Source organism: Copadichromis virginalis, linkage group LG3, assembly GCF_057382275.1.
Source record: "Copadichromis virginalis isolate Kocher_CV1m ecotype Utaka linkage group LG3, C_Virginalis_male_GT1.1, whole genome shotgun sequence".
NCBI classification, from domain to species: domain Eukaryota; kingdom Metazoa; phylum Chordata; class Actinopteri; order Cichliformes; family Cichlidae; genus Copadichromis; species Copadichromis virginalis.
Window position 1 is genome coordinate 63,161,294 of NC_140620.1, and position 19,073 is coordinate 63,180,366.

At 42.2% G+C, this 19,073-nt stretch overlaps 2 protein-coding genes across 2 annotated transcripts in view; both read left to right on the plus strand.

Annotated features, from left to right (window-relative positions):
• The first annotated feature begins 3,862 nt into the window (after positions 1-3,862).
• On the plus strand, positions 3,863-5,842 carry LOC146716551 (uncharacterized). Its single transcript, XM_085452480.1, has 4 exons — positions 3,863-3,977; positions 4,081-4,141; positions 4,258-4,352; positions 4,463-5,842. Exons 1-4 carry the CDS (start codon positions 3,865-3,867, stop codon positions 5,781-5,783), a joined length of 1,590 nt encoding a protein of 529 aa, XP_085308606.1. The 5' UTR covers positions 3,863-3,864; the 3' UTR covers positions 5,784-5,842.
• A 4,839-nt stretch (positions 5,843-10,681) lies between these two features.
• Positions 10,682-19,073, plus strand: part of LOC146716552 (protein NLRC3-like) — a 247,013-nt gene continuing 238,621 nt past the window's right edge. The window contains exons 1-4 of the mRNA XM_085441616.1: positions 10,682-10,739; positions 11,853-11,988; positions 13,788-13,864; positions 13,981-15,808. Of these exons, the coding sequence (XP_085297742.1) occupies positions 11,879-11,988; positions 13,788-13,864; positions 13,981-15,808 (2,015 nt within the window). The 5' untranslated portion in view covers positions 10,682-10,739; positions 11,853-11,878. The remainder of the gene's footprint in view (positions 10,740-11,852; positions 11,989-13,787; positions 13,865-13,980; positions 15,809-19,073) is intronic.

Consider the following 19,073-nt stretch of genomic DNA (forward strand, 5'->3'; position numbering starts at 1 on the left):
CAGCTTCGGTAACTCACCTGATAAGTTTTCAACCGAGATAAAAGTTTTTCTTTTAAAAACACCGCTCGGATATTGTATTCTGGGAGACAGGTTCAGAAGGACTTTTCGGTAACCTGCGGACAACACTGTGTGCTTTTTCTATATCATGTCCAAAAAGGAGCGTCTTATTCAAGACTAATTAATATGTACAGTGATAACCTTGTTTGTAACGATGCAATGGTTTGTCATTTTGTTAACAAAATAAGACCTGTTTCTGCATGTTTTGAAAATAACTTTGATTGTGTGCAGCGCGGATACTGATTCAAGTAACAAATAATAAAAGATAACAGAAGAGAATATCGTTTCATCTGGTATTTATTTTCACCTAATTGCTAAAAACATTATTTAGTAATAATAAAATCTTTAAACATCAGCATAGAGTTCAAAAAGTAGTAAAAAGGGGAAAACTGTCATCTGTTTAACTAAACAATATAGACATAAATAAGAAAAAACACATAAGTAGTAGTGTATAAAAAGGGAAACAAATGCGAGGCTAAATGATCTTTTTTTCAAGAATAAGAAAAACAAACATAATTTTAAAATTCATTAAAAATCGATCCACCCGCTTCTACTCTGCCTTGATTTTTTATGTGTGGTAAATAAGCTTTGATCGCTCAGTGACCGCTTCTTGTGCAAACCATTTGTTTCCACACTCGGGTCGCCAGTGTCGCCTTTATATTGGCTAATAGTCCTCCTCACCTCAGCATTAGGAAAAGCAGACAGAGACTTTCTCCCTCACTATGTGTTAATAGACCTCTCTGCATTGAATCACACTTGTTATTAATCTCTGTCTCTCTTCCACAGCATGCCTCTTGTCCCATCTTCGTTCTCTCACCCCAACCACTCCTGGCAGATGGCCGCCCCTCACTGAGCCTGTTACTGCCGGCGCTTCCTCCCTGTTAAAAGGGAGTTTTTTCCACTGTCGCCAATGTGCTTGCTCATAGGGGGTCATATGATTGTTGGGTTTTTCTCCTTGTGTATATTATTTTAGAGTCTACCTTACAAAGTAAAGCACCTTGAGCCGACTGTTGTTGTGATTTGGTGCTGTATCAATAAAACTGAAGTGAATTGAAATAACATAAAAGGACATAATGCTGCAGGTTGGCTTTCTTTCTTTTCTGATTCACCAGTTTGTATGCATCTTTTCACAGGAGTGACCTAAGGACGGCTGTAGCCTACCCTTATTTACTTATATAATGAACAACATATAGTGTAATGTAGTGTAAAATAGAGTGTTTTCTTTTAATTTAATGACATAAAGCAGGGATCAAATGTTTCCATGGTGACTGTTTTAGAATTGTGTATTTTTAAATCTGCATCAGACTTGAAAAAGAGCTCATCTGTGCAAGAAAAACCATCAAGTCAGGAGTATTTTCATATCTACATTTGATCTTACACAAGTTTTGAAGAGTTTTGGAAAGTTTCTCTTCCCCAACTGTGATAGAACAGCAGCGTTTTAATGGAAGCCAGTAAAGGGATCTACAAACCCATCAGGGTATGTGACACTTTTTGTTTTTACTGCATTTTTGAAGAATTTGATGTAGTTTTAAAAAGCTGACAAACTGAGAATCAATTTAACCCTCCTCTCGTGTTAGGGTCGGCACCGACCCATTTTAAATTTCAAATGCATAAAAAAATCACATACATTTGTTTATTGTATCAAGGCTTTTTGACTTTGTCAGGAACCTCTATTTCTACAAAATAAAATAAAAAAAATTATTTTCACTAAATTATAAAATGCCCTAGTTGAAATTATGACCTTTGTGTTGTTAGGGTCGGCTTCGACCCAGGTATAATATTATGAGTATAAAGCAATAATTAAAGCCAAAACTGAAATCACAAGTGCACTGTCAGCTAAAACACTTACAGCAAGCGCCTCTCCTAATCATATGAGCTTTAGGGGATTCTTATTTTGCATGTTTTTTGCAGTATACCTGCACAAAAACAAAACAAAATAAACACGGGCATGTGAGGTGAATTCACTATTTGAGTGGCCATTTGACTTCCAGAGTGCACATTTACAATTTGCAGCATACAAAAAATGAGAAGAAGATTCACAGTGAGCTAAGTTCTGGATCATATTTTTGGTGAAAATGAAGGAGAGGACACAGAGCAGCATAGCGATTCAGATGGGCAGGTTTCTAAGGAGGAAGACAATGTGGACTATCATCCAGAAGACACAGACACATCTGATCAGAGGTGGAGGTCGCTGGTGCTGAAGCTACTCCTGCTGAAAGATTCAAGTCCAAAAATGGTAAGATCTTTTGGAGCTCAGTACCTCATGATGTACATGGCAGGGCAGCTGCTGCAAATGTCATCAAAATGACCCCTGGAATCACAAGGTTTGCTCTGACCAAAGTCAGTGACATCAAGAGATGTTTTGAGATATTTATGCCATTGTCACTAGAAAGAATCATCATTACTATGATGAACCTTGAAGGGAAAAAAGTCCATGGCGACATGATGAGGAATACCTGGATGCTTTCATTGTTCTTGCTGGAGTGTACAGATGCTGCAATGAGGCCACTGATCGTCTATGGGATGCATCGACAGGCAGAAACATTTTCTGGGCAACGATGTCACTTCACACATTTGATATCATTTTGATTCAAGAGTCCTCAGATTTGACAACAGAGAGACCAGACCGAGGTCTGACAAACTTGCTCCCATCAGGGATGTCTGGGAGAGATGGGTGCAGCTTCTTCCACTGATGTTCATCCCAGGGCCAGTGACAGTGGATGAATGTCTTGTCCACTTTTTGAGGAAAATGCCCCTTCCGGCAATATATACCCAGTAAGCAAGGGAAAAACGGCAGAAAAATCTGGGAAGCCTGTGATGCAAAAACCAACTATGCCTGGAATGTACAGATTTTCACAGTCAAAGCTGCGAGTGGCATCCCTGAGAAGAAACAATGAAAATGTGTGGTCCTCCATATGACCACTGGACTGCAGGATCACAATATCAGCTGTGATATTTTATTTTATTTTATTTTTTACCAGATATGACCTTGGACAAGAACTTCACAAAGGAAACTGAGGTGAAGCTGTATCATTGGGAAGTGATAAAAAGCCCACAATTACCCACGGCTATAACCAAAACAAAGGAGGAGTGGACTTTTTCTTTTTTTCAGTTTATATTAAAGGTCTACTGCTGAAAAAAACAAACTTTTTTTGTCTTTTCTTGATGTAAATGTCTATGGGTCGAAATTGACCCGTAACACCATCGATGTCATTTTAGTTATTAATCTTAAAATGAAAAAAATCAATAAAACAGATTTATTTAAGAGATGTGTCCTATACCCCTCAGTAATACTCAGGTAACACAGAAACCTTTTATTTATTAATATGATTCTCTTGAGGTTAATTTTACAATTTTTTTTTAATTGAAATCGAGGGGTATAGAGACAAAAAAAGACCCAGAGGCCCACACCAAAAGTATTAAAACCAACATTTTCATGGATAAGGAAGCCTAACAAGGTAACCAAGAGATGAGAAACAAATTGGATGATAACTTATTGTTTTTAGTATATTTTATAGCTGATTTAATTCACGGGTCAAAACCGACCCGCTAACATAAGAGATGATAACAGAAAGCTAACACGAGAGGAAGGTTAAGTTACAATGAGTAATTTCTTATTTCTTTGACAGGTGCTGTTCAACACACCCATATATAACACAGCTGTGGAGATCTGCTGGTATCTACCAGGTTACAGGGCTCAAGTAAGACCCAGATCCATCCAAACCAAAACTGAGATAAAATGTCAGGTGATTTCTGAAGACCTGGGACTGATGCTGATTAAATGTCTCCTTTTATTTTTAGATTGCAATGATGATGGAATTCCTCAGACTTCAGAAGGAAAACCAAATACCATCAAGCCTCACTGCAGAAGATATGGGAGATCTTTTGGTGGAGAGGAGCAAAGAGACAGTCAGAGAGCAGTGAGTTACTGTGACACCTACAGACCATCCACCTCACACCTGAAACTGTTTGTGCTGAAGTGTAAATGCTGAGAGAAAACCTCTCTTTTGTTTTCTTTTGAAGACTTTGGGAGTTTGAATTGGAGGGTTTGGAAGAAACAGAAGCCAAACCTCTTCTGAAACTGGTAAGACTAGAAAACTCACAAGAGTTTTAGTTATTTGGAGATCTTTTTTTTTTTTTTTTACTACAATCACATAACCTCTCAACAAAACTGCAATGTAAACATGCTTTCTGTTTCAGGTGTGGGCAGTGAACACAATAAATAAAATGAGGGACATCGAGTTTCAAGCCCGGATGCTGCTGGAATTTCCAGAGGCCATACCTCCTAAATTTCAGTGAGTCACCTCTGACATAAAATCATTAACAGTCCAGCTACAGTATTTCAAAATTTCTGTTATTTTTTTAAATAGGTGTAAAAGATCATTCTTATAACTTTATTCTGCAGAACACCTAAGCTCCTCAGCAATGTCAGGAAGTACATTGACCTCCTTAAAGAGAGGCAGCAGGACGCACAAACCTCCAAACTGTTCACTGCAACAGACGTGGTGATAGAGGTGGTTCCCCGTGTCCTGCATGGCTTCTGGAAGCTTCCTTCCTACCCCCTACTGAACATGTCCTCCCAAAAATTGAGCATCCTCTCCACCAGTGTGACAAAGGCCACTTTGGATCGAGTGTCCAAATCTCTCCTAACAACGGAAAACCAGGCCATCTTCTCAAGGTCCATCAGAGATGACATGGTGCAAAGTATCCTGTCTGAAGTCAGAGAGAAATATTCAGAAAAGATTCTGCTGAGCCACATTGCAAACTTTGCACCAGGACTACTCAGGGCAATTTCTGATGTAGCAAAGACGAGCATATGCCAGATCTTCCAGCCCCCTTGTGAAAGTCCAGTAGTGTCTGATGTTCTTCCAACTAAAGAACCTCATCCTGAAGGTCTGCTGAAGTCAGATGTTCTTCCCACTTCCCAACCTCCAGTTGAAAGTTCCACAAAGGCCAATGTTCTTCCAGCTAAAGAACCTGCTCATGAAAATCTGCTGAAGTCAGATGTTGTTCCTACTAAAGAACCAAAAGGATCTGATCGTGAACGTGTTCTGAAGTCAGATATTCTCCCTACTAAAGAACCACAAGAACCTGCTTGTGAAAGTGTTCTGAAGTCAGGTGTTCTTCCTACTAAAGAACCACACGAACCTGCTCCTGAACGTGTTCTGAAGTCAGATGTTCTTCTTACTTCCGAACCTCCTTTTGAAAGTTCAACAAAGGCTGATGTTCTTCCGACTAAAGAGCCTGCTTGTAAAAATCTGCTGAAGCCAGATGTTGTTCCTCCTAAAGAACCTCAAGAACCTGCTTGGGAAAGTGTTCTGAAGTCAGATGTTCTTCCTACTTCCGAACCTCTTTTTGAAAGTTCAACAATGGCTGATATTCTTCCCACTGGAGAACCCGCTCGTGGAAGTCTGCCAAAGTCAGATGTTCCAGATGTTCATCCTACTAAAGAACCTCTCATTGAAAGTTCATCAAAGGCTGATGTTCTTCCTACTAAAGAGCCTGCTTCTGAAAGTCTGGCAACGTCTGATGATCTTCCTAGTGAGGAACTCCCTTCTGTATGTCTATCCATGTCTGAGCCAGTTGTCTCTTTTACTAATAATTCAGAGAAGTCTGACAACATTAAAATCAAGGAGAAAAAGGAGAAAAAGAAGAAAAAAAAGGGCTTCTGCCAAAAATTCAGAGCCCTGTTCTGTTGTTGCTTCAGACCCCAAGAAACTGACTGATTTTGAGAATCCAATCTGTTTGTTCCAACTCTACAAAATCAAATAAAATGATTAATCAATATTTTTTCCATGAGTCTGCATCTATGATTAAAGAATATTTTTCCTTCAGATGTTTATAAGGGTTCTCAAAATACCTCCACAAGTCGAACAATTGTTAACATATTAGTGTTGTTATCTTTAAGAGAATCTGAACTTATTCTTACTTTTAACATATCAACAGCAGTAACTGAAACCTGGAAATGAAAAAAAAGTTACCAACAATTATTAACATTGCTTCACATCTTTGTTTAGTAATGGCCCAGATACACATTGGCACATAGCAGGACCTCAGTGTTTATGAGTATTCTTCCGGACTTAGGAATATTAATAAAAGGAGCATCTACATGCCACAAAGCTGATGAGAACCACACATGTCTTCCAACATCCTCAGATTTGTGTTTTACAATTAAGAGGAACTTTGCATAATGTTTGCCATATGCTCAAATCCTCAAAGGTCTATTATTTTTCATAGTTTGTCCTTTCAACCAAAGTTAAAAACTTCTGCGGACATCAGCAGTTTATTCTTTTGCAATGAAACTCTTAAAATTAGAACATTTCCACCAAACCTGGGTGGGTGCTGGAGCTCCAGGAAGGAAAACTCAGAAGAGGAGGAAAAACAGTCCAAAGAAACAGTTCAGGAGGCCAACCGCATGGCCATCAACTGAGACAATTCAGTTCAGGAGGCGTTTCTCCCGTTGAAAATGCTACGTCCAGGTGAACAGAATCACCCTTTTGGGATTTCTACCACGTATTTATCACTAGATTTACTAAACCTGCACAAATTTGCGTAACTTCCCTAAACCCAACACCCCCTAGAATTACTGGCTTTTTTATTTTCTGGTGCAAGTCCCGAGGTGTTAATCACCCCTGCTGAGATTTTCACAGGTCGTCAGCTCATTTCTCCTCCAGCTTTTGTTGTGCAAACCACCCATTATCCTTGAGGCCTGGCACATTTGCATTTGCTCACTCAGAGTTGCTCAGATCCAAGTCAGGCCAAACCTCTGTGTTACGACTTTCAGAAATGCCTGCCGTATCTATACAAAATATCCCACACATTGACTGACCTGCAAATATAAAAGACACACATTCACACCTTCCTTGAGTCTCAGCACAGATCTTCCATTGTTCCACTGTCACTGTGTATGTGAGGGAGTGGCATTGCTTGACTACAGCACAGTGCTGTGCATAAAAGCAGACCGACCCAGACGGGAGAATCATTTCTTGTTCGCATTTCTGAGAACGCACATCAGGATGGCCTCCGTATCACTGCCACGCAGGAAGAACCTCTCCGCGCAACAGGCTTTGGCTTTGCTTCAGAAAATGGACGAAGCAGATTCTGATGGAGGAGAGGTTTCATTTGTCCAGCAGGCCACTGATACCTCCTCAGAAGAATCTGAAAAGGAGACGGAACAAGAACCCAACATGCCTCCACAGAAGAGGCCCCATGGTACTGGGAAGCCCAGCCAGAGCCACACGGCAAAAGACGGCACTGTAGAGGAGGACATTGCAATGCCCAGTGCAGTAGCAAATCGTTCGTGCTTCACTGCGCAAGCTGGACCCACAGAGTCTGCTAAGGTTTGTCACTGCCATAGTAGATATGATATTTATATAAACCCATTTAGAGTGAGGTTCATGTAAATTTACCATTCTCTATTTGTTTATCTTCCGACAGCGTAAGATTACAAGTGTGCTCCAAAGCTTCCTTTGCCTGTTAGACGTGGGAATGCTGCAGACCATCAGGGAGTGTACGGTCCATCAAGCCCACAGAATAGAGCCGGACTGGAATTTGTCAGTTCATGAACTGATGGCATTCATTTCAATCCTGTTTGTAAGAGCAATCATGTGTCCTGTTGGTGCCATTGTGGATTGCTGGTCAGAAAGATTTCTGGTGCCAGTAATCAAAGAGACAATGCCCCGAGATAGATTCATTTCAATTATGCAACACCTTCGATTTGATGACAGGGACACGCGGGCAGAACGGGTGAAAACAGATAAATTTGCGGCGATCTCCGACATCAGGACACGCTTCAACAAGAACTGTGCTAAGAGTTTCACTCCAGGAGAACACATGACCATAGATGAACAGCTGTTCCCTACCAAGGTTCGTTGTCCATTCACACAGTGTATCGCAGCCAAGCCAGACAAATTTGGGATCAAGAACGTGGTCATGAAACTGATGGAGCCGTTTTTGGATGATGGGAGAAACGTCACAACAGACAATTTCTTTACTTCACTGTCACTGTCACACAGACTGCTGCAGCGCAAAACGCCGTTATGGGGCACGGTGAATAAAGTCTGGCGTGAACTTACTCAACTTGTGCGGATGTATTCCATAAGAGCAGCAACATGCAGGTGGTCAGTAGCGGTTTTCTACAATATGCTGGACCTGTTAGCGGTGAATGCCTACATTTTGTACAAGGCATGTACAGGGTGGACAGGCAAAAGAAGATTGTTTCTGAGTCTTCTAGCTCAGGAACTTCGTTGCCGATTCATGTAGCACAAGGAAATATTAGCACAGACGCAGGCTGCTGAAGCTGCTGCAGCTGCTGTGCCAGGGACTGTAAAGACAACGCAGTGCCAGTGGAATTTACGCAAATTTGCGCAGGGCTAGTAAATCTAGTAGTAGGGACTCGCACCAGGGAAAAAAAAGGCTCAGTAATTCTAGTGTTAAGGTGTGAAACAGCTGTGTACTGCCTTTTGTTCCTGGAGAAGGTATTTAACTGAGAGCCATGCTAGGCTCAGGGAGACTCTGCTGACCCTGCCCCGTGGTCATGTAGGCTCTCCATCAAGCTTGGTTGTCTGTTCTTTGTGTGTTTTGATTAAAGAATGTTAGCTACCGCTCACCGCTCGTCTGCAGGCTTTATTTAAATGGAAAACTTCCACAACAGGCGGGTCTAGCAAAGTGTTGCCAGGGGGCCAGGTAGGGCATTAACAGGGAAAGGGGGGCACAAAGAAATACTTTTCTAGTGTATGAATGTGTGTGTGAATGGGTGGATGATTGTGTATAGTGTAAAGCACTTTGGGGTCCTTAGGACCAAGTAAAGCGCTTTACAAATACAGACCATTTTACCATTTTTCTTTCTTATTCTCATTTAAAATGTCTCACTGTTATTAAATAATTATCTGAATCTTACAACCAAAGTTTTTATCTGATGTAAAATGTATAGAAATCATACATATACCAACAAGACTGTACATCACTGTCACAACAGTGTTTGTTTTCATTCAAAGGCTTTATGGCTTTAATACCTGGGGGGCCGGTCTCTAGTCAAAATGCCCGATTTTCTGTCCCAGGCCAGTCCTGGCCAACAGGGAAACAAACGCCGACACTGTGCTGCAAGTCTTGGACGACAGTACACCTAAAGCTGGGCAAACACTGCAATTTTCAAACTGCACGATTGGCTCGCAGTTGGTAGGTCACGATGCAGGTCTCACACTATACCGCCCGATGCTCTGATGCGACCTGAGTGCGCACACTGTGCCTCCATATAATGAAGGTTATAACAGAAAATCTGTCGCTCTCTCTCTCTCTGTCTTTCTCTCACACAGACACACCACCACCATCAACTTTGCTAAATTGCTAATGAAAAACATTGATCAGGCAGCTGTGATTGAGCAGCAGTGTAAATCCAACTATTTTCACGGTTGTTGTGGTCGTGATAATTTTGTGATGCCACATCGAAAAGGCTCGGATGAGCTTTCCAAAGTTCTACAAGTTGTGCCTCCATCGCTTGTGTCCAGATCACACGCTGCACAGCCGTGCTGCACCGTCTTTTTCACCGACGTTTACGTGTTTGCGTGTGAGCAGTGTGAGCGGCTGTGGCGACACGCTCACGAGCGAGCAATGTTTGTTCCCCTCAGAGAAAGAAAAAAAAGGCTGCAAAAGCACAGGGAGGAATGGGAAAAGGAAAACACCTGGCTGGAAAAGTGCACGATAACACATATAAAGCGCACTGCACTGTGTGCCGGTGCACTTTTTCCATAGGCAGCTTCTAGTGGTGGGCACATGAAGAACATGAGGGACGTGAAAGCTCGGGGAACCCTAAACCAATTTTTTGTCCACCAGGCCACGGCAGAAGCAGATATGGTATGTAAACACTGTCTCTTTTTTTAAACCCTCTGGTTAAGGTTAATATGGGCATGTGCAGTGAATATCAGCACTATGTGGCCAGAAGTGTGATAATATAAATTTATTTTGTGTAATAAACAACTGCAAGGATAGATGATTACAACAAATAGATGACTAATACATAAAAGTAATACATGAATAATGATGATGAGTTATGATGCGTACTCAAGCGGGTTTACAAACGGGAGCAAAAGCTGAAATAATGCCTCTACTGAAGCCAATTGTACTAAATGCACTAAATGTGCACTGTTACAAGAATATTTTTCTTTCTATTGTTTTCTATTAATTTATATAATTTTAAGTTAAGCAGGACAGAGTTCTTTTAAAGAAAGATTTACTTATATTCTCAAAAGTTAAGCATGACAGGCTTCTGCTTAAGAAAGAGACCTGTTTTACTGTGTTAATGTTGTCATTTTGAGCTAAAAATAAATGGCTAAATGATTTTCATGTGTTCATGCTTAAATCAAATTCAAGTCAAATGGTTAAAAAATAATTTCACACACAAAAAAAGAGCTAAAAAATTCACCACACTGGGAAGGGTGAAGACAACTGGGTCGCCCGGCCCTGGCCACGAGGTGTCCCTTATTTATTTCTCATGGAGTTGGCAACCCTATGTTCACATGATCGAAATATCTTGAACACAAACACAAACAAACAAAGAGGAAGACCGCACCGGAAGGAAACAACTACAAGTCCCAGCATCCTCTGTGTTTAGGGAGCAGCAGTGAAAGTGAAAGTATTGAGCCTCCGTTCAGAGCAGCAGGAGGAGGAAGGTGGAGCTGAGGCAGGTGAGTGTTAACATGAATATGTTTCTTCTTATGACATAAAATAATTCCACGCTGTTCGTGTCTGTGGGTGAAATGTGAGGCCGGTCGGCTCCTCTGAGCGCTGGTTTCCTGTAAGTAGAGAGGAAGTGAGTTTAGCTGAGCCTCCGTTTAGTGTGAGAGAGCAGGAGGAGAGTGAGAGCTGTGCTGAGGCAGGGTGAGTGTTAACACCGCTCTGACATTACTGTGTCTCTGTGGCGGGAACAACAGGCTCCGTCAGTGGAGGCAAAAATAATCAGACTTTGGTTTTTCAAAGGAAACAACTTTATGTCGGAAGTTCCCGCACGCTCATTGGATAACGATGTGTCAATCTCGAGCTATTAGCCAATGAACGTGCGGATTCACAGAAAGACCCGCCTTTATCACATCACGGGACTTTAAAAACTACAATGGCGAGTGGAGTTCAGGGTGACGTTATGAAACTGTGACGTTTGAGCCACTTCCTGTTCTCAGTCCCAGCGTCCTGATCACCGAGGTTTCTGTTGCTCTGATATCTGATATTGATTATATTGGTAAACAGGCTGTAGCATAAACATCAGGTCTGTTCTGAAAACTGGCTTTATTTTTTCAAAGTAAGGGAATATCTGTGGTCTGATACCGCGGGCTCATGGGCTAAGGACTTGGATTGACAAGTCAAGCGCAGATGATTGTGTTGATTCTTATAAAGGCTTGTGTGTGTGTGCCTTCCTGTGTGTGTCCTTGTGTCAGTGGAACTGAATCAGTGTGTTAGAGAAAGTGCTCCTCTGCTGTGCCGTCATCGTGTGGATGCTTCTTTTAAAGTTGGAACTCATGTTTTTATGATCTGCTTCATTTCATTGAACCTTTATTTCTAACCATGAAGTCCCTTTGAGGTTACAGCCTCCTGGTTAGGTTTAGGCTGTTATTGTGCTTCAGGCTGAAATATGAGGAGTAAGGAGTGGGGCTGGTTAGCCCTCATGACCCTCACCATAACACATACGTCACAGGACAGTGTTTACCACAGAAACTCCATGAAATGATCAATGAGAACTTTAGAAACCCGTCAGTGTGATGCTTCCAGTACAACAGCACCTCTGAGTGTGTGTGTTTGCCTCTCAGACTAACTCCACCCTGACATCAAGAAGATGGAGGAAGAGGATGGAGCAGGATCTGCAGCATCCAGCTGTGTGTCTGTGAGAAGTGACCGGTCCAAAGGAGAACCTCCAGTGTTCACTAATGAACCTGCAGCAACAATGTAAGAGAGCTGCTGACTCATTTATTCAGTGTAAATAATGATTTTGATGCAATGGGAGAAGAAAAATGACAAAAACAGTTTTAAAAATAAGGATTAAAATGTTACAAACTATGTTTTTGAGTTTCCTGATGTAGCACAAAAATATATGAACATAATATTTTACGGTTCTTTTAGGCAGCACCAAAAAACAAAAAGACTATTTTTAAGCTGTCTGAGGTAGTGAGTCAACATGTCACACTGGGTCAAAGGTCAGGGAGTAAAAGTGTGTTTTAAAGGAGGTTTAAAAGCAGCGAGTGAAGGAGCCTGTCGAGGTAAATCGTTCCATAACTGATCAAATTCAGTTGGTGGACCTCTGTGTGAAATCAAGCATCTGGTTCACAGAGAGGATAACCCTCACATGGGCTGTACAACATTATATAGGGAGACAAAAACAGAGATTATCGTAGCCATCGCTCTCTCGCATGGACGTGGCAGTCTTGCTGTCTGCTGCGAATCCTCCCCGTACCTCCGTGACCTCGTCTGGTATCTGCTCCCTCCTCTGTAAGAGACAGTAAAGGAAAACACGTCTCTGCCTAGTCTTGAAAATCTAATCTTATCATCCATTGTTCTTCTAGGGCCTCTTCTTCTTGTGGCCTCAGCTAACTGCTAATATTTAAATGGCTAACATTAACATGTGTGCCAGCCAGGTTCACATTCATGATGAACTATGATTAATTAACTGATGTTGAAACTGGAGCTTTACTGACCTCTGAAATTCCTCCTAAAGTGTTATTCAGTGTTGTGACAGTCAGCTGCTTCAGCTGCTGCTGGGATGGGCTGTGGCAAAGAGAACAGAGAAAATCCAAATCAGAGTTTTTCTCTGAATTAAAAGCAAGGAAACAACAATATATTCTACATGGTGAAACTGATGGTTTCTGGTGTTTGGGTCTGTTTTTCTGTATTTATGCAGATAAAGTGTAAACTCAGATGAATTATACCATCAAATGTTAAAGGAAAATATGAGGATGAGTGTCTGTGAGCTGAGAAGGACGTGAAGCGAGCAGTTTATCCCAGAGCTGAAGCTGCTCTGTGTGCAGAGATGAGCTCAGATTCCTGCTGTGATTGATCAACAGTCACAGAAATGTAGACTTGTAGTTATTACTGCAGTATGGTCACAGCAGATACTGATAAACATGTATTATGAGGATGGATGATCAAGTTTCTCACTCTCTCCTTTAAATCTCAGTTTTTTCTTCTTCACAGTTTATCTGTTAATTTATTAATGAATAACACTGAAAGAGTTTCTGTTATATTTCCCCTTGAACATCAGCTTATTAGGGCGGCATTAGGAAATAGCCCCCCTCCAAAGAATGAATAAATGAATGATGATAATAATAAAATGATTCAAAAGCAGAGCTCAGAGTGGTAGAATGGTCAAACATGGATCCACGGGTGGTTCAACTGCATTTGGTGACGTGACCAAAGCAAATCTTTCAAATAATCCCACCATCAACGGGATGTTGTCTCCTTTACTACGGTTACTTTACTTGGTCACCGTGTGAATTTCTTTGAAATGAACCAAATTCTTTTATTTGTTGGTTGTTGCATATTTAACCTCTACAGTCAGGAAAGGAGGAGATGAGGCCTCAACAATGTTGGGTTGTAGCTGTGGTTCAGGTTAGAGTGAGTGTCCATGGAATAAATGTAAGTCAGTGAACTGGAAACATGACTGTGTTCAAACTTTGTTTTCCTTTTTATAATGAGTCTAATCAAAGGTGGACAGAAGTATCTCCACTGTGACTTTTCTGTGTCACCATCAGAGCTTCTGCACAGTGTGGAGAAAGATCCAGAAGCAGAGCTGGACTGCAGACAGCCAGTCAGAGCAGCTGTGTACAAAGTAAGACTGAACATCTGTCTGCTGATGGACTCATTTCTGAAAACTGGACTTCTTGTGTTGTTCAGACATTGAAGAGTTTTCTTTCTCTTTAGTCTCATTGTTTTTCTTTCTTTCAGCAGATGTTGGTCTGCAGGAGGTTTTAGATGAACATAAGATCAGTCTGAGGAGGAGATGTGAACGTGTGACTGAAGGAAGTGATGAAACAGGAAGTAGAACCCTCCTCAACAGGATCTACACTGAGCTCTACATCACAGAGGGACAGAGTGAAGAGGTTCATACCCAACATGAGGTGAGGCAGCTGGAGACAGCTTCCAAGATGGACGCCCTCCATGACGCTCCAATCAGGTGCCAGGACATCTTTAAAGCCTTACCTGACCTACAGAGACCCATCAGAGTGGTTCTGACCAACGGCGTGGCTGGTGTTGGAAAAACCTTCTCAGTGCAGAAGTTCACTCTGGACTGGGCAGAGGGCTTGGAGAACCAACATGTCAGTGTGGTGGTTCTGCTTTCATTCAGGGAGCTGAACCTGATCAGAGATGAGCAGTACAGTCTTCTGGAGCTGCTCCATGTTTTCCATCCAACATTACAGAAGGTCACAGCAGAGAAGCTGGCTGTCTCTCAGCTTTTGTTCATCTTTGACGGCCTGGATGAAAGCAGACTTTCATTGGATTTCACCAACAGGAAGCTGCTGTCTGATGTCACACAGAAGTCATCAGTCAGCCAGCTGCTGACAAACCTCATCCAGGGGAATCTGCTTCCCTCGGCTCTCGTCTGGATAACTTCCCGACCCGCAGCAGCCAATCAGATCCCTCCTACATGTGTTGACAGGCTAACAGAAGTACGAGGCTTCACTGACGCCCAGAAGGAGGAGTACTTCAGGAGGAGATTCACTGATGAAGAGCTGTCCAGCAGAATCATCTCCCACATGAAGACATCCAGGAGCCTCCACATCATGTGTAGTATCCCAGTCTTCTGCTGGATCACTGCTACAGTTCTGGAGCACATGTTGACTACAGAGCAGAGAGGAGAGCTGCCCAAGACCCTGACTGACATGTACTCACACTTCCTGCTGGTTCAGACAAAGAGGAAGAAGAACAAGTACCACGAGGGACATGAGACGAGTCCACAGGAGCTGACGGAGGCTGACAGGGAAGTTCTTCTGAAGCTGGGGAGGCTGGCGTTTGAACATCTGGAGAAAGGAAACATCATGTTCTACCAAGAAGACCTGGAGCAGTGTGGTCTGGATGTGACAGAGGCCTCGGTGTACTCAGGAGTTTGTACAGAGATCTTCAAAAGAGAGTGTGTGATCTTCCAGAAACCAGTCTACTGCTTTGTTCATCTGAGCATTCAGGAGTTTCTGGCTGCAGTCTACATGTTCCACTGTCACACCAACAGGAAGACAAAGGTGCTGAAGAACTTCCTTAAACCAAAATCTTTAATCAAGATGATTTCCAGTCTTTTTGATGACGATGATCTCCAATCACTTGATGTATTTCTGAGGAGAGCCATGGAGAAATCCCTCCAGAGTAAAAATGGCCACCTGGACCTATTTGTTCGCTTCCTTCATGGCCTCTGTCTGGAGTCCAACCAGAGACTCTTAGTAGGTCTGCTGGGTCAGACAGAGATCAGTCCAGGAACCATCCAGAGAGTCATCAACAACCTGAAGAAGATGAACAGTGATGGAATCTCTCCTGACAGAAGCATCAACATCTTCCACTGTCTGATGGAGATGAACCACCTCTCAGTACATCAGGAGATCCAAGAGTTCCTGAAGTCAGAGAACAGATCAGAGAAGAAACTCTCTGAGATCCAGTGCTCAGCTCTGGCCTTCATGCTGCAGATGTCAGAGGAGGTTCTGGATGAGTTGGACCTGCAGAAGTACAACACATCAGAGCAGGGACGACAGAGACTGATTCCAGCTGTGAGGAACTGCAGAAAGGCTGGGTGAGTCCAGATGTGATCATTAACATCATTGATCAGTGTAGGTTAGTAGTTTAATTTTGAAAATAAAATCAGATTGTAACCACAAAGTGTTTGTGTCCGTACGCTGCAACCTTCCACACCATTCCTTTATTGTACAGACTCAGCAGCAGCTCCATGGATCCCAAATCCAAGAGTGGAGAACAGATTTGAAGTGTGTCACATCCATGCAGTCACAGCTGTTTCCACCATGTTTCCACTGATATTAATCCTGTTCAATGACACGTTTCATATCAGTGAATATGTTCTTTAGGACGTCCACTGACATGTTTAAGTGTCCTGCTGGAAATCACTCAAATCATCCATGAAATCCATGAAAAATCCTTTTAGTGTTTCTAACTTCACCCTCTGTCCTCTCTCTCTCTCCATCCTCCTCACTGCTTCTTTCACTGATAATCACACAAACATCGTATTCAGCTACAAAATAACACAATAATATCATCTGATGATCATTATTATAAGAGCAGGATCCATATTTGATATCAGAGTAACACACTGCTTGGTTATGTGCAGTCATCATCAGTGACTGTGGGTCAAACAGAAGCTCTCTGATTGGTTGTTGACCTTGGTCACCTGTCCACTCTCACCTGTTTGTGTTTGCTCTCTCTTTGCTGTCTCCATCCTCTCTCTCCTTTCTCTCCCTCTCTGTCTTTGTACGTCACTCAGGTCCAATGGAAACAGTGACATTTACAAACGTTCTTGAATAATTTATAATACTTTGGAACAACAGTAAAACAGCCAAAAAAGTGTAAGACTGAAGCAGGTCCAACCTTATAACCAATACGGGCTCCACCCCAAACAATAACCAAATTCCCTAATATACTAAAATCACTCAGCAGTCCAACTGCTTTCCACGGTCCAACCGTATTAAATCCTTTAGCGGTCCAACCGCATTCAATCATTTTTAGCAGTCCAACTGCATTAAATCCTCAGTACTGTCATGAGATTCTCAACAAAATCAAAGCAGACATTCCCCAGTAATTTCAGTGAGTAGACTTTAATTTGTAATGTCCAATTTGGCACACTTTGGAAATAATTCAACAGGTAGTGCCTTACCTTTGGATAAGCGGCTTAGAACAACAATGAGAAAAAGAGAGCTGATTATTAGCTCATCAAAACACAAAACAAAATCACAATGAATTATCGGTTAATTTCATTTAAAATAATTCATTAAGTATTTATGTACAATTCAAATTAGTTAATTACATATTTTGTTGGTTTGTTTTCTATTTTAATTATTTTACTGACACATTTAATGAATTATTTAATGATGTATTTATTTAATTCACGTTGCTACTCCTGGCCCTGCATCGCTGTTCATAAATACATTTTATTTGTCAGCTTCACCCATCAAAGTCAGGGGGCGGGGTTAATGCTGATCAAGTCAAAACCATTGCTTTGGTCTGGTGGGCGTTCTTTTAGTGGGCTTTTCTCAATACTAAGTAGGCCTACACACCATGGTTTGGACATGTGTGGACCCAAACTATACTTTTACCCTTTTTTGTGTGTCACCAAATACACTTTAATATTTTCTAGACAAGAATGTAGTGGCGTAATCTTTAACCTCTTTTGGCTCCAAACAGAAGTGACAGACTTGAGCAGGGTTCATTTAAAGGCTGACAGAAGTGGAGTGGTGACGGGGGGATGTTTGACAGGACAGTGTTTCAGCCTCCACAGGTTCATGTTGTGCTCCATCAGTCAGTGAAGATGAAGTCAGTGCTGATGAGGCTGTAGAGTGTGTGAGGGATGTGAATGAGGATGATGAAGATCTGATGATAGCAGATAAAAACAGGCTGCAGAGACTTTGAGCCATACAGGGCACACAGTGTGTGTACAGAACAGCTGAAATCATTATGGAGGCCTCACTGGGATATGGAAGCATCACAGTACAGCTTCAGTGAAGCATTAAAGTCTCTGATATGAGATGAGAAATGAAGCAGCCAGAGCTTTTTCATGAGTGGAAATCCACTGTGACTGTGAGCTGCTGCTACAGCCTCCAGATTAGCCAGCAGCTCATCCTGCTCAACATGGACCTGTGGTCAGAGTGTGTGCTGGATAATCCGGCCCAGGATGAGGCCAAACTGACATGGGATGAAATGTCTGTCACATAATTGAGCTTAGTGTAGTTTCATTTCTGCACAATTTAAAAACAACCAAAACTTTGTTCTGTCTTTTCTATGTTATACTGTAGACTTTCTTTGATACTGTGTCCAAAAGGAGCAGCTTTTACTTTGGAGGGGAGGCGTCTCTGTTTCCTCTTCAGGTTGGATGATGGAAGCAAATTAGTAGTTGTGTCCCAAAACGTCGGCTGCATCCTCCAGAGGCTGCATTTGAAGGCCGATTACGTCACAGCCAGGCGATGAAGGCTGTCCGTATTTGTCGACTCCTTCAAATGTGCCCGACAAATGCGTCCTTCATTTCCCCGAATTTGAAGGATTCGTCGGGTGTGTCCTTCGTGGCCCACCATATCCCAGAATTCATATCCCAGCCAAATTTCAGCTGCCAACAATGGCGGCAGCTACTAAGTTTTCAAATTACTCTTATTAATCTTTCTGGGTCACAAAATAAACTTTTAACATATTTTCAGGCGAGAAAGTAGCTGTGTAAACTTCAAATATCTGCTTGGTTTATCAAGACATCGCATATTTGCAAAAGTGTGCCGACGTTTTCGGAGACGTCTGTTACCCACCCGCTCGCTAGCAAGCCGGGGGGTTCAATGGTCACTCCAGCCAGCGAGAGCAGCGGACGCCCGGCTTCATCGTTTTCAGACCCCGCTCTTTCGCTACTCAGGTTAAACATGATATATAAGTCACTCGGATAACTTAAAAATGTAATTGTTTGCCTTTTTTCTGTGTTTTATTTGTTCCGGAGTAAATCGGTTTGGCTGAGATCAAAGTTCCTCCGGGATTTTCACACAGCTGAATAAACGTTAAACAGGAAACTGATTAAACAGAAGTGTGAGACGGTCGAGAATTTACGCCAGTGTCCTGTTATATTTTAGATAGCAAGGAGCAGACGGCCGAGTTTATTAAACTCCACCGACACAGCGGTGACGCAAATCTGAAGGCTAGACCGTCCCATTTCACAGCCTCGCACTTCCAGCCTTTTCGATCTTTGAAGGACCCGGCCCACGTAGACCACGAATACCGGGTCCTCCGAAGGATGCAGCCGACGTTTTGGGACAAAGCTAGTGTGTGATGTTCTTTCAGTGTTGCACTTTGTAGACGCT

Bases quoted from the DNA above. Each gene is read 5' to 3' on its own strand.
- LOC146716551 (XM_085452480.1), top strand. From the start codon at position 3,865: ATGATGATGGAATTCCTCAGACTTCAGAAGGAAAACCAAATACCATCA. The intron at 4,142-4,257 runs GTAAGACTAGAA...TTTCTGTTTCAG, and splicing joins CCAAACCTCTTCTGAAACTG to GTGTGGGCAGTGAACACAAT. The intron at 4,353-4,462 runs GTGAGTCACCTC...TTTATTCTGCAG, and splicing joins GCCATACCTCCTAAATTTCA to AACACCTAAGCTCCTCAGCA.